The 12,847-nt window shown below is 41.5% G+C and overlaps 1 protein-coding gene across 3 annotated transcripts in view; it reads left to right on the top strand.

Annotated features, from left to right (window-relative positions):
• The window catches only part of med23 (mediator complex subunit 23), an 86,376-nt gene extending 85,073 nt beyond the window's left edge, over positions 1 to 1,303 (top strand). For 2 of the 3 annotated variants that reach the window (XM_077220326.1, XM_077220325.1), the window contains exons 30-31: positions 854 to 1,032; positions 1,081 to 1,303. In XM_077220326.1, coding sequence (XP_077076441.1) covers positions 854 to 1,032; positions 1,081 to 1,117 — 216 coding nt within the window. In that variant the 3' untranslated portion in view covers positions 1,118 to 1,303. Of the gene's footprint in view, positions 1 to 853 lie in introns of all 3 variants that reach the window. The other variant, XM_077220327.1, reaches the window with a different exon arrangement.
• The last annotated feature ends 11,544 nt before the right edge of the window (positions 1,304 to 12,847 follow it).

Raw genomic sequence — 12,847 nt, 5'->3', positions numbered from 1 at the left:
ATCATCAGAGATCCTGCATATATCCAGGTATTTATTCCTAGTGCTGCTGACGACTGTTATGCGCCAACATGTTAAATCCACACTAAAGTTGTTGCAAATGACGCACTTTACACACTGTATATTCTAGTGTCGAGTGTATTAGTTTATAAGGTTATTTTGTCATCCAGCAAGGGAAAGAGGACAATTTAACTCAAAGGGAATTATTAATTTATAGGGAATTTTTAAAGAATCGCTTCTTTTATGGCCGAGCAAATGCCTCGTCCAGCATTCACTTGAACGGGCCTTAACTATCAGCTCTGCAGCGGATATTAATATCCAAACCATAGTGAAAACACTTTATTAGCAAGGTAACAAGATCAGCAGTTTAAGAAATTTAATTTGTAAGCACATAACAAGAGAACTCTTCTCTTTAAAGTAAGTGTAAATGCAATTCAGAGATTAGTTTCTAAACACATTATAAGCTGAGAACACATTAGAAAGACTGTGAACTACGTAGTACTGAATTGTGGAGTTAGACCGTTAAAGTTTTTACCATTTTTGTGCTCAGTTATTTATTTAAGATTTTGATTTAAAAAAAAAATTATTTGGCTTGGTTGTTAATAACACATTTTTCTGTGGTGTGACAGACTCAGAACATATATTTAATATATATATTTAAAACCTTTACACAGACTTTAAATACGAACAAGATTTTATTAATTTTTATTGATTATCGTTACTGACAGACTGGTAAGAGAGGAGCTGCAACAATGGAGAATATGGGAAAATAATCAACATTCAAGCAGGAAAACCTGTTCTAGGAGAGACTGAAAACTGAAAAAGTGTTTAACAGGTCCTCTTTAAATCCGTGCAGGTGGAGAGGATCATCTGCTCTCTGAGGCCGGCGATGCGTCTGCGCCTGCGCTTCATCACACACATCAGTAAGATGGAGCCAGTGCCGACAGCGAGCAGCGTCTCTCAGACCCCGAACGTCTCGTCCCCCGCGCCCCCGAGCGGAGCCGGACCCTCCAGTGCTCCTCTGTCTGTGTCCCAGTGAGCCATCTCAAGACTGGGTCAAACACGGCAAACAATGTGTCCCAGTGACCAGCGCTCAGCGGCCCATCTCAACACTGTGTGACTGAAGATTGTGTTACTAAACAGGGCTTTTAACTACACAAACTTACTTCACCTGCCTTATTTTCATCTAGGAAGAGCTGACTTTTTCCTGAAGCCTTCAGCCTGAACTTTGATGGATCTGCATCTGTTTTTTTTTTTGCTTTGTCACATTTCATTTTTGTAATAAAGACATCATGCTTTAAACGAATGTGAGCCAGTGTTGTTGTTGTTCTTTTGTGTGTATATTAGAATCACAGTCACAGACTCTAGTATCTGAAACTACAGCAGTAATCATAGATGATAAAATATATATATATATATACATTACTGTCCAAAGGCTTGGGTTTTTTAATGCTTTCAGCAAGGACGAATTAAATTCACTAAAAGTGACATTTATAATGTTACAAAAGCTTCTGTTTCAAATAAATGCTGTTTATTTGTTTTCAACAAGATGATAATCAGAAATGTTTCTTGAGCATCAAATCATCATATTAGAATGATTTCAGAAGGATCATGTGACACTGAAGACTGGAGTAATGATGCTGGAAATTCAGCTTTGATCACAGGAATAAATTACACTTTACTATATACTCACATAGAAAACAGTGAACTAATATTTTTCTGTTTTACTATATTTTTTATCAAATAAATGCAGCCTTGAAGAGCAGAAGAGACTTTCAGAAACATCTTACCGACCCCAAACTGAACATGTTAAAAGACTGTCAGCTAAACAAAAGTCTAAAGATATACTGTGTTTGAGTGACATAAACACACATACGACACAAACTCATCTGTGTGGTTCTGCTGTGGTCGTGACCAGCAGACGAGCTTCAGATGGAGAACTGGATATCGATTCTGTGCTTTTAAATTCATATTCACAAGATGGTGCTTAAGTGAGTCTGTCCCGTGAGAAAAGCCCATGTGTCTTTTCTGTGAATAATCAGATGAGCACAATCATACATTTCTTCCAGGAAAACCAGACACTCCTCTTGGGGTCTATAAGCGCCTCTCTCTCTCTCTCTCTCTCTCTCTCTCTCTCTCTCTCTCACTCCATCAGTTTTAGCCCGGTTCTGTAAAAAAGAGGCTGTTATTATGAATCTAATGTCATTTTTATCATTATTGTCACAGCTCCATTTCTCAGACCTGCATATATTTTGTGTAATAAAACATGCAGATGCACAGTTTGAAGGCCAGTAGTTTATTTCCAGTGGTCTGGAGTAATCAGAGCGTGACTGAAGGTAATGCTTGTGTGTGTGTCCTGACTCTCTGTTAAACCACTGAAGGTAATGCTTGTGTGTGTCCTGACTCTGTTAATGCACTGCAGCGCCGAGAGCAATTACAGCCACGCTCCCATCAGCCTTAATGGAGAGCGCAACCTGTACTTACTCAACGGGAAGTATTAAAAGGATCATATGTTAAGATCACATCTTTATTGCTTCATGTTTTATGGAGCGCTAAACATGCTGGCTAATTCATGTGCACGAGGTGTTGAGCGCTTACAGTCATGAGTAACACCTCAGTGCACTATTTACTGTGACAAAACTGCTCTGTTTGCTGTGGAGCCAATAGTGCAGAATCTCACATTTATTATTGGCAGTTTCAACACATGCATGTTTGAGCAACTAAGAACAGCTTTTTTAATGTTACAGCAACATAGTGTCGGCCCAGATCTGGGCCACATCTGGTACATGTGAAATCCACTCTTACCAGATCTGGGCCAACACTATGTTGCTGTCTGGGATCCCTCTATCTAATGTGTGCATAAGGATTGGGACAGTTTAACCTAACCCTCCTTTTGCACTTGTGCACACAGGGTGTGTTTGTGAAGCGTCTAGTGCAGTAGTGTAGTGGTGCTGTTAGTTAGCGCATGCCGCGCTGTGCTCTCTGCTTGTTACTCTCTGCTTATGGCTGTTGCCGCTGGCTAGCCTTCTTGATAGAAGGTGAAAAGAGGAGCGGAGTGCGTAAGCCTCCTCCAGCCAGTACAGACCCGGCACCCTCCTGCAGCCAGGATGGGGGACCGGTTGTCCTGGGACCACCCTTGCCATCGGGATTTACCTCATCATGGTGAAGATAATGGTTCTGGGGATGGCTTACCCCCTTTGGCACTTTAAAATCTTCCATGCGCAGGTCTCCACCTCTGACCACAGTGACAATACATGAGCCTTAAAGTCTGGAGCCGATGGGGCCTCTGAAAATGGGAGCAGGTACAAATAGACTGGGAGCTCCTAGTCAGAATCCTGCACGGCAGCGGCACAGGATATTTGGTCGCTATTATCTGGGACTGAGTGGCAGCTGTTTTGGCAGACCCCTATGCGACTGAGCAGCCCTATTTAGGGACCGCACTGCTCACCCCAATTGGGGAAGGGCCAAGAAGAGGTGGCCTAAAAATTGCCCATTTAACCATTTACCTGGATAGGTTACCGCACCTATCGGGTTATTCCACTACTGCGGTCGAAATAAGGAAAATAAGAAACAATACAATATAAAACTGGCAACATGGAATATAAGGACTCTCCTGGACTCGCATGGCATCTCTGACAGACCTCACAGGAGAACAGCCTTGATCTTTGCTGAGCTGAGCCGCTACAACATCAAGATTGCTGCCCTGAGTGAGACCAGGCTTCTGGATGAAGGCTTTCTAATAGAGGAAGGGATGAGCTATACCTTCTTCTGGAAAGCTTTCCCCCAGGTAGAAAACAGCTTTATGGAGTAGGACTTGCCAATAAGAACACCCTTCATCCAAGTCTCATAGAAACACCTGTTTGCATTAGTGAAAGGCTAATGACCCTCCATATCCCCCTGGCAAAAAAAGCGTTATGCCACACTTCTCAGTGCCTATGCACTAACTTTGCCATCTGAAAATGAGCCCAAGGAATGGTTTTATCAAAGACTGGATAAAATGCTTTTCCGGATCCCTAAAAGTGATAAGATCCTATTGCTTGGGGATTTCAACGCTATGGTGGGACAGAACTACAGGATATGGACTGGAAAACTAGGTAGGCATGGCATTGGCAGGGTTTTTTACTCTTTGCTCTTAGCATAACCTTACCATAACCAACACCATCTTCCAGCAGAAGGCAAAATATAAGACCTTGTGGATGCACCCTTGCTCTAAAAATTGGCACATGATTGACTTCATAATTGTGAGGTGTAGTGACATCAAGGATCTTCTCATCACTCGTGCCATGAAAGGTGCAGTGTGCAAGACCGACCATCGTATGATTGTGACCAAGCGCAATATGAAAGTGTGTTCCCCTTTGCGGCTGCAAAAGCCTAACAAAAAGAGGCTACATTTTAACCACTTGTGAAACATAGAAGCAAGAAGTGAGTTTTGACGTTTCCTAGCTGAGAAACTTAGGGAGTCTGAATCTTGTCTGAGCTCAGAAAACACCATGGAACAACAGTGGAACTATATTAGCTCTGTGCTCTACGACACAGCATGCAAATCCATCGGCTACAAGAGCAAGAACCACCAAGACTGGTATCAGCATAGATACCATTGACACGTAGATAGCATTGGCAGGCAGAGGAAAGTGCTAAAGGAAATACGGGCCATACAGAATGAGTGGTAGACTGAAAAGACACATGAAATCCAGTCCTTTGCCAATAAAAATGACATGAATAATTTTTATAATGCTGTCAAAACCATCTACGGTCCAACAAATCGCTGTGTCACTTCCCTGAAAACAGCTGATGGTCAAACACTTCTGAAGGACCAGAATATTATCCTATTGAGGTGGACTGACCATTTTGACACACTGCTTAATCAGGACTCTGATGGAGACCCCACCATCCTGGACGAACTGCCTGAACGTCTTCCCATCCACGATCTCAGTGTACCACCAATCTACCAGGAGCTTCTATCATCTGTCCGTTCCCTTAAGAACAACTAGTCTCCTGGCTCTGATAACATCCCTGCTGAGTTCCTGAAGGAGGGAGGATACATATGTTTGCACACCCTCTACCAGTACATCACCAAGGCCTGGACTGATGAGAACATCCCACAGCAATGGAGAGATGCAAACGTTGTAGTCATCTATAAGAACAAGGGTGACAAGGCCGTATGCGGCAACAGTAGGGGCATATCACTCCTTTCTTTTGGTGGTAAGGTCATGGCCAAGGGGCTGCTTCAGAGACTTATTAACAACAATGCTGCCAGAATCACAGTGTGGGTTTAGAAAGAATAGGAGCACGATCGACATGATCTTCACAGCCCGGCAGCTTCAGGAAAAGTGCCGGGAGCAACATCAGGACATGGCCTTTGTCGACCCCTTGAAAGCATTCGATACTGTGCAAAGAGAGCTCTTGTGGTATGTCCTCCTCAGGTTTGGCTGTGCCAATAAGTTTGTTAACATCCTCCGCCAATTCCATGATGGGATGATGCTCGGGTGACCATAGGCGGACAGGAGTCCAAGCCCTTCCCTGTTCACACAGGGGTGAGGCAGGGGTGTGTGCTAGCGCCAGTGCTCAGTGCTCTGCTGCCAATTGGGGAGTATTTTCTCTGAGGATAGCAGCAATCCAGAGCCGAATTAATTTAACAGGCATCAGCTGCCTTTTGGAGACTTCAGTGTAGAGTCTTTCATAATAAGAACCTTCAACTCTCCACAAAGGTCGCTGTATACCAAGCGGTGTGTGTCACCACCCTCCTCTATAGCTGTGAAGCGTGGGTAACCTACAGCCGTCACTTCAAGTCCTTACAGCCCTTCCACATAAGCTGCCTTCAGCGCATCCTTGGAATCACCTGGTGTAATGGTGTGCCTCACACTGAAATACTTAAAAAGATCAGCTGCAGGAGTATTGAGGCCATGATCACCCAGCGCCGACTGCAGTGGTTGGGGCATGTGATCAGGATGCCCCCATGTCGGCTGCCCCGCAGAGTACTATATGACCAGTTACATCATAGTTGATGCTCAGCTGGGGATCAGATTAAGAAGGAAGTTTAAGATCAGACCTGAGGATCTGGAGGATCATCTGGAGACAGCTGTGTAGAGATGGGGCTCGTACGCTAGAGTTGGAGAGGACAACCAGAAGCGGAAGCGGGCCAGGAGAAATACAGCCTTAACTGCCACTGTTACCACCATCACATATACTTTATATGCTTCACCTACAATTGAGCTTTTGGGTCCAGGATAGTTATGTTCAGCCATCAAAGATCTCACCGTTAAAGGCGTGAACGTCATCATCAGATTTCGATGGACAACCGAAGAAGATTGCACTTAGGTCCGTTTTGACCCAAAAGAGGTACATAAAAATGTCTAAAAAAATCTAGTTTTTAGTATGAAAATGATATTTTGGAGATGTGTTAATACTGGCAATATACACATCTTTAAAACTTTAAAGAAGAGTGATATTTGATCTGAATTTTTACAACTTCTGCATCCGGGTCCGTTTTGACCTAAAAATTAATTGTGGCATTTTTTTCTTCTTCCCATTGAGAATGCATTTTGTTTAAAAACATGCTTGTGCACAAACACACACATATTCTGAAATTAGTTCATTTAATGTCTGTTTGTAGATCAAAAGTTTACAGAGTAAATAAAAAGGAAGAGTCCACATTTCCCTTGGTGGTGGGGGGGTGGGGTCATGCTGCTGTCTTACATTTGCTTCATGAGGCACACACACACACTTGAACACACACGCAATGTCTTTCTCTCTCTCCCTCTCTGCCGTGCGCGCGCTACGCGCTTGGGAGCTCGCCAGCTCTAAATTCCGGGAGATTTGAACTAATTTGCGGGCATCAGGGAGCCGCTATCAATATACGGGAGACTCACAGAATTTCCAGGAGACTTGGGATGTCTGCATTCAACTGAAATTTCTCATAAGTATGGATTAAAATTAATCTTTTCTTGCATCACACTGGTTTTTGCTGTAGTTCTTGTGAAATTTAAATTTTGAAGAATTTTTAAATTCATAAAACAGGTAAAATGATGCACATTCAGTCATTAATGAGAAGTTATTGATCAGATACAATATGGTTTTGAGAGTTTTAACAGACCCCAGCGGGTCCAAACAGACCGGGGAACACAAAAGTGTGCTGTTTTTTAATGCATGGGTTCCAGATCAGTGTGAGCAGTGAGTTTGCGACCCGTAGACTTCAGCAGAATCCTGCAGAACTCATTTCTATGAGCACTTCAAACTGTCTATTACAGTGAGTACATTTTTAATCTATGCTCATTATTTTTGCTTTCAACATTTTGAATCTAGACTCTAGTGGTTGTTTGGTTGCATTGTTGACCATTTTAACCATATCAGGACAAATGCTGATGAATATACACATTATGTCTAAAATTGATATTTAAATTCTATCTCCCAGCAGCCTTTTACAAAGGAAATATCAGGCTCTGTTCCCGAAACTTGAGTCACTCGGTCACACATCAAACGACATTACGGACGCGGTTACCATGGTTACCACTGACCCAGACCGAGTGTGTTTCTGAGCTCAGTTCCTCTGGAGCCATGCTAATCTCAGAGATCTTTCAGAAGTTGACAGAGGATGAGTTACGTGTGTGTTTACTCCATCAGTGGCTCTCAGCTGTTCGTTTCATGAAAAACACAGCACTGGAATTATTTATCCTCAAGCTTGGACATTGAAATGTATTATTATTGGGAAAAAAACAGCTTTTTCAAAGTTCAGAAGCCTATTTATTGTCGTTGCAATTATCCCCTTTAATGCTCTAGCAAGTTTTTCTCAATATTATGAACGAATGTTCTTCCGGTAACTTCAACAGAACGTTCGTTCAGGCTTGTCTGGACTTTAATAAAGTTTTTATCATGTGACCTTCCAGCGTCAGTTTTGCGTCGCTTCACCTCCATTCACAAATCCTGTCCAGTGTCCATCGGATGCACACTTCAGAATCTCACCGAGGGTAGTAGATCTTTTTGTCTACTCTTTTATGAGTTCTGTGAATTCAGACATATTGAATGTGCCCTTAATTTTTTGGGCAATGAAGGATACAACATGATCTTTCGCGGCTTACCCTACCCCAGAATTCAGTGTGTGCCGATGCCCAGACAGCAACATAGTCTCGGCCCAGATCCGGGCCACATCTGGCACACATGGATTCCACTCTGGGCTGACACTGTTGCTGTCTGGGTGACGACAGGATTTTATTCAAATAAAACGTTGGGTGATTCTGTGGCGGCCGAGGAATACACATGTAAGTATTGTTTTAATTTACTCCAATATCTAGCTAAACAAGTGGTGAAAGCCATTTTCTTTCTTAAAAATGTGAACTTAAACTGTAAATGTTACCACTGCAAAGCTTCATTTGTTAGGCAATCTGAGGCTAAATTCATGCTAATATTTTGTTTTGTTTTAGAGAGCAGAGTTTATTAATATGAGGGCTGAAAATAAGTATTTAAGTATTTACCGGGGCCAAAAACTCTTTAAGGGAAGACAACGACCCATTTGTAATATTTCCACTAGGCTCTCTTGTGTATTATTTATAACAAATATCCCTCACCCTAAAAACCCCACAACAATAAGACAACCAGTAGATAAGGCAACAGTCTTTCACTTTGTTGTTTTTTCTAGTTGTCATGCAAGCCGTGTCTACAAATGTTTTAACCAAACTTGAGGATCCGGAAATATGATTTCTGGAGTATTTTGTATTAATGTCTTGCTGTGTCATATTGTCTAATGTTAAGATTGCTTCCTTGTCTTAATATTTTTCAGAAAGGGTTTCCCTTTTCTCTTGTTTTAGGACAATTCTGGAGAAAATGGGCCTGTTGGGGAAGATCCTTCCCTTACAGGCAAAAATAAATAAATAGCAAGTTAACTGAAATGTATTGTGCCAAGAGAAACCGAGGACGAGCTGGTCGAGCTAATCGGGAGATAACAGGAGAGAATGGACAGGCTGTTTTCTCTTCTTGAGAGATTGGTAGAGAAATATCATTTATGTAAGTTAAAAATGTGTAAACCCTGTATCTGGATATTGCTGTCTGTGTGTGATCTCCTGAGGGATCAGAAGTCGCGCTTCCTTCACTCTCCACATGTGTTTGTGTCTGAAGACCTGCTGTCGTCGTGAGTTTGATCGGGAAACTGCTATCAGTGTGATGGAGACTGTGCCGTCATCCTCCATCACCATCACTGTGTTCTTATTGTTATGGATTGTTTATTTTATGATATTTATCTGTGGTTCGCTTTTGTATTTACTGTTTTAGCAGAATGGCCGTGGCCATTAACCCTACAAAACTACTGTATCATAATTCATATGCATATTTCTAAGGCCTTTAAATGATGAACATGATCAAATCTACTGTGTCACTCGATCTCCTCCAGTCCTTCTGTCTCTGATTGATAGTTTAGACTCGTTTATCCAGTAAAAGTCTTTCAGTGTAACTGTACAAACGTCCTCCTTCAGCTCGAGTTTCACGTGTCAAACTGACCTGATTTATCAAGGAAACGCAAGAATAACTTTGATGTTGTTGGTAGTATTTCACCTGGACTGAAGCGACTGAGGTTTAATTGATCATCTAGACATTATTTATTAGAAAAGTATCAAATATGATCATCAGGCTTTTGAGGAAGGTTTATTTGTTCTGTCAATCTTCATTGTATTGCACTGCAATATATGTTTTAAAACTACAGAGCTTTGATCATAAAACTAAGCATTTAAAAATCCTCTTACTAAAACATATTATTGGCAGATATTGATATTTATATCTCTTCCATCACACCGTGAATAAAGCCGGCCAACCAATAGGATTCACAGTTTTTGGTGTTTTTAGGCTTTGGTCTGAACATTACTCTACAAGTTCAGTTGAGCAACTCAACTATCTGTTCACATTAAAGTCATTTAGCATTTTTCTTTTTTTAAAGTAAAGTTCGCCGAGCCACAACGACTAAAGATTAATTTATTAAAAATAATTTATTTTTATTTTTGGTTCATTTTATATATTGGACAGATTTCTGTTATATGAAGCGTCTCTTTGTTATTGTCTGTTTTTGATGTTTAGAAAACCATAATAAAAATAATGTTCAAAAAAAGTTTGTCTGTTTAAAGAGGTGATTCACCGCTAGCAAGATGGGCTTTTAATAACTAGCCTATCTATGGCGAAGAGAGGATTTAAAAAAAAAATATTCATAGATGACTAAAGGAAACTGAGAAAAATGACTGTTCCCTTTTGCCAGGAACTTCATCACCCGTAGTTGATTGTGCTTGATCCAGCTGCAAGTGTGCGTGAATGAATAAAACTGAAAAGTTTGATCTGCAGTTTTAACAAAAGCTCTGGAGCTCTCAAAGTCCTCCAGATGACACACAACGTGTCTCGGACTCTCGCTGACCAATGAACATGGATATCAGGGTTGTGTCCCTTGGCTCTGTTAGTTCTTGGTTTGGTGCTGGACACTCCTGGCTGGTCGTCGCGAGTGTGCGGTTCGGATCCCATCGGTTCTGTGTCGTTATTGGGACATTCATTCTCCATGTGTTTGTGTTCTGTTGCATTGGCTCGTTCTCATTGTGCTCTGGTCTCATTGTTTGAGCGCAGTTCGCTCAGGCCATGTGTTGTTGTGTTCATGTTGTGTTGTGTACGCAGAGCTCTCATTGGCTCGTGTCATGTGTCCCATGTCCTCAGGGCCAATGGACAAGGTTTTCTGGCCCGCCGAATACCTTGGTCCAAAGCGGGCCAGCTCAGGCTTGAGGAGTCATGTACAGAGGAGGAGTTTGCCTGAGTCTGGAGACCATAGCGCCGGATGAGTCCATACCAGCTATCAGCAGCATTAAAGACTTTTAACATCATTTTAGCTCGTTTGAAATAAGGAAATATTGATGGATTGGGTTATAAATCTTTAAGTATACAACAAAAACGGTTGCTTTTATCATGTTTGTTTTGCAATCTCGCTAGTTTCCAGTGATTTATTTCTGATCAGTTTTCTGATAAAACTTCCATTTGTTGGTGAATTGATGGGTTTGTGTGACGTTGTTCCAGAGATGCGTCTCACGGGTGTGTTTTAGTGAAGCGCTGCAGAGCTCAGGCTTGACAGTGGAAAAGCGGCTCATGTGTACCAGATGTGGCCCGGATCTGGGCCGATGTTGCTGTCTGGGTTAATGATGTTTTATTAATAAAGTTCGGGAGGAGCACGTTTAGATGATCAACCCAGTCAGCGAGAGGAGGCTTCTGTAGCGCTGACTAACCTCTGTTTATTATCACTGGGAGTACTCTGGGTTTGGGCTCAGAGTTTGGAGCCCTTTCCTCGGACAGGACGCCAAATACGCATATTTTATATGATATCTGATTATATGTAAGTGTGAACTTGTGAAAGGCTGCAATACTTACAGCTGACTGGCAGTCTGAACGAGTCGACAGTCAGAGCCAGTCAGTGTGGTGTAAGATGAACACTGACTCTGAGGTGTACTTTCAGTCCATCCAGCTGGAGTTCAACTATTTCAGAAAACGTTTGGTTTTCAATTTTGTTTTGATTGATTGCACAAATGGCAGTGCATTGGCCTGTGAGAGGCCTCTCATTGAGTTTCTGTAGTATTTCAGTTCATCCACACAGAGTCTGCAGATGATTTTTGTTGAATGTCCCATTTGGATTTCATTTATGAATTTGCTTTCAGGCCTTTTCTCAGAGAAAATTTCTCTCTTATTGAGCCCAGAACTGTCCAAACCTCTGAAGGACGAACATGCTCGATGCGGAGTCGAGTGTTTTTCACCCACAGTGTAAAGCACAGTAATAAACTCTTTTCCCACCAGTGTTTGTAAAAAAAAAGTTTATTCAGCATTTTTGATCATATTATGATAATGTAAATAGTCAAAATATAAAAAGAAAGAACAGCGCCTCTGCTTTAAAACAAACAAAATAAAAAACTAATTTTATTCTGGCGTCATTCATTCTTTGTTTTTATAAACACTTGAGTGTGGGTAAGTTTCGTAAAAAAAAAAATTTCGAACAAAAAAAAAACGGAGACAATGTTGTTTTTGTCAAAGACATCTTTCGGATTAGATTCAGAGCGATGATCGAAACACTGATGGAGTAGATCAAGTCCATCGACACCCACAAAACTTCACAGTAGTTTCCACTTCATTGGTTCAACATTTCATTCAACCTTTCATTCAGTAATATTAGGCAGTTTTGATTCATATGCTGATTAACCCTAGAATGCATAAGGGGACTCAAATTGACCCATATTAATTTCCAAAGGAATTTTGACCTAATACAGCATTTTTTTATACATTTTTGTCTATAATATTAATCATTTTTCTGGATGACTTAAAAATCTGATGTTACATTTTTACTCTGAGCCAAGAAACCAAGCCAGTGTTGCATATTCATATCTCATTATTACATGTTGTCAATGGTATCATAAATGATAGAACATCTTATCGTTGGTGGGGAAACAGCTCCGTGACATCTGCGATGAGGACTTTCTGGATGGAGGAGGACGTGAGCTGTGGGCACTGGACCAGAAGCGACCTGAGCGACCGCGATGCTTACCATGTTTGGTGTTTAACGCTCAAGCTCGGGTTTTTATGAGGCCCATCTGCTCCACAAGCTTCTGATTTATGTCTGCTTACAAAGTTAAAGTAAATTCAACCTTTAGCACTCAAGAGCTCACCCTCCATCTCTGTGATTTAAGACTCAGACAGGGTCATAAAGGTAAACTCTTGTGCCACTAAATCCTCCAGCTCTCCACCTCTCTATTTTCCATTGCGTTTGACTCTTTGTACGAGCTGACAGGAATATGCACCAGCATTCTTTGTTTCATTCACTGGGTTTTCTTTAATGCCCGTCATCCTCCTGCTGTTT

The sequence above is a fragment of the Siphateles boraxobius genome, unplaced genomic scaffold (assembly GCF_051911475.1).
Source record: "Siphateles boraxobius isolate OS27281-9 unplaced genomic scaffold, OSU_SipBor_1 8, whole genome shotgun sequence".
NCBI lineage: Eukaryota > Metazoa > Chordata > Actinopteri > Cypriniformes > Leuciscidae > Siphateles > Siphateles boraxobius.
The sequence above is the reverse complement of the archived record's forward strand: the minus strand, read 5'-3'. Positions and strand labels throughout refer to the sequence as shown.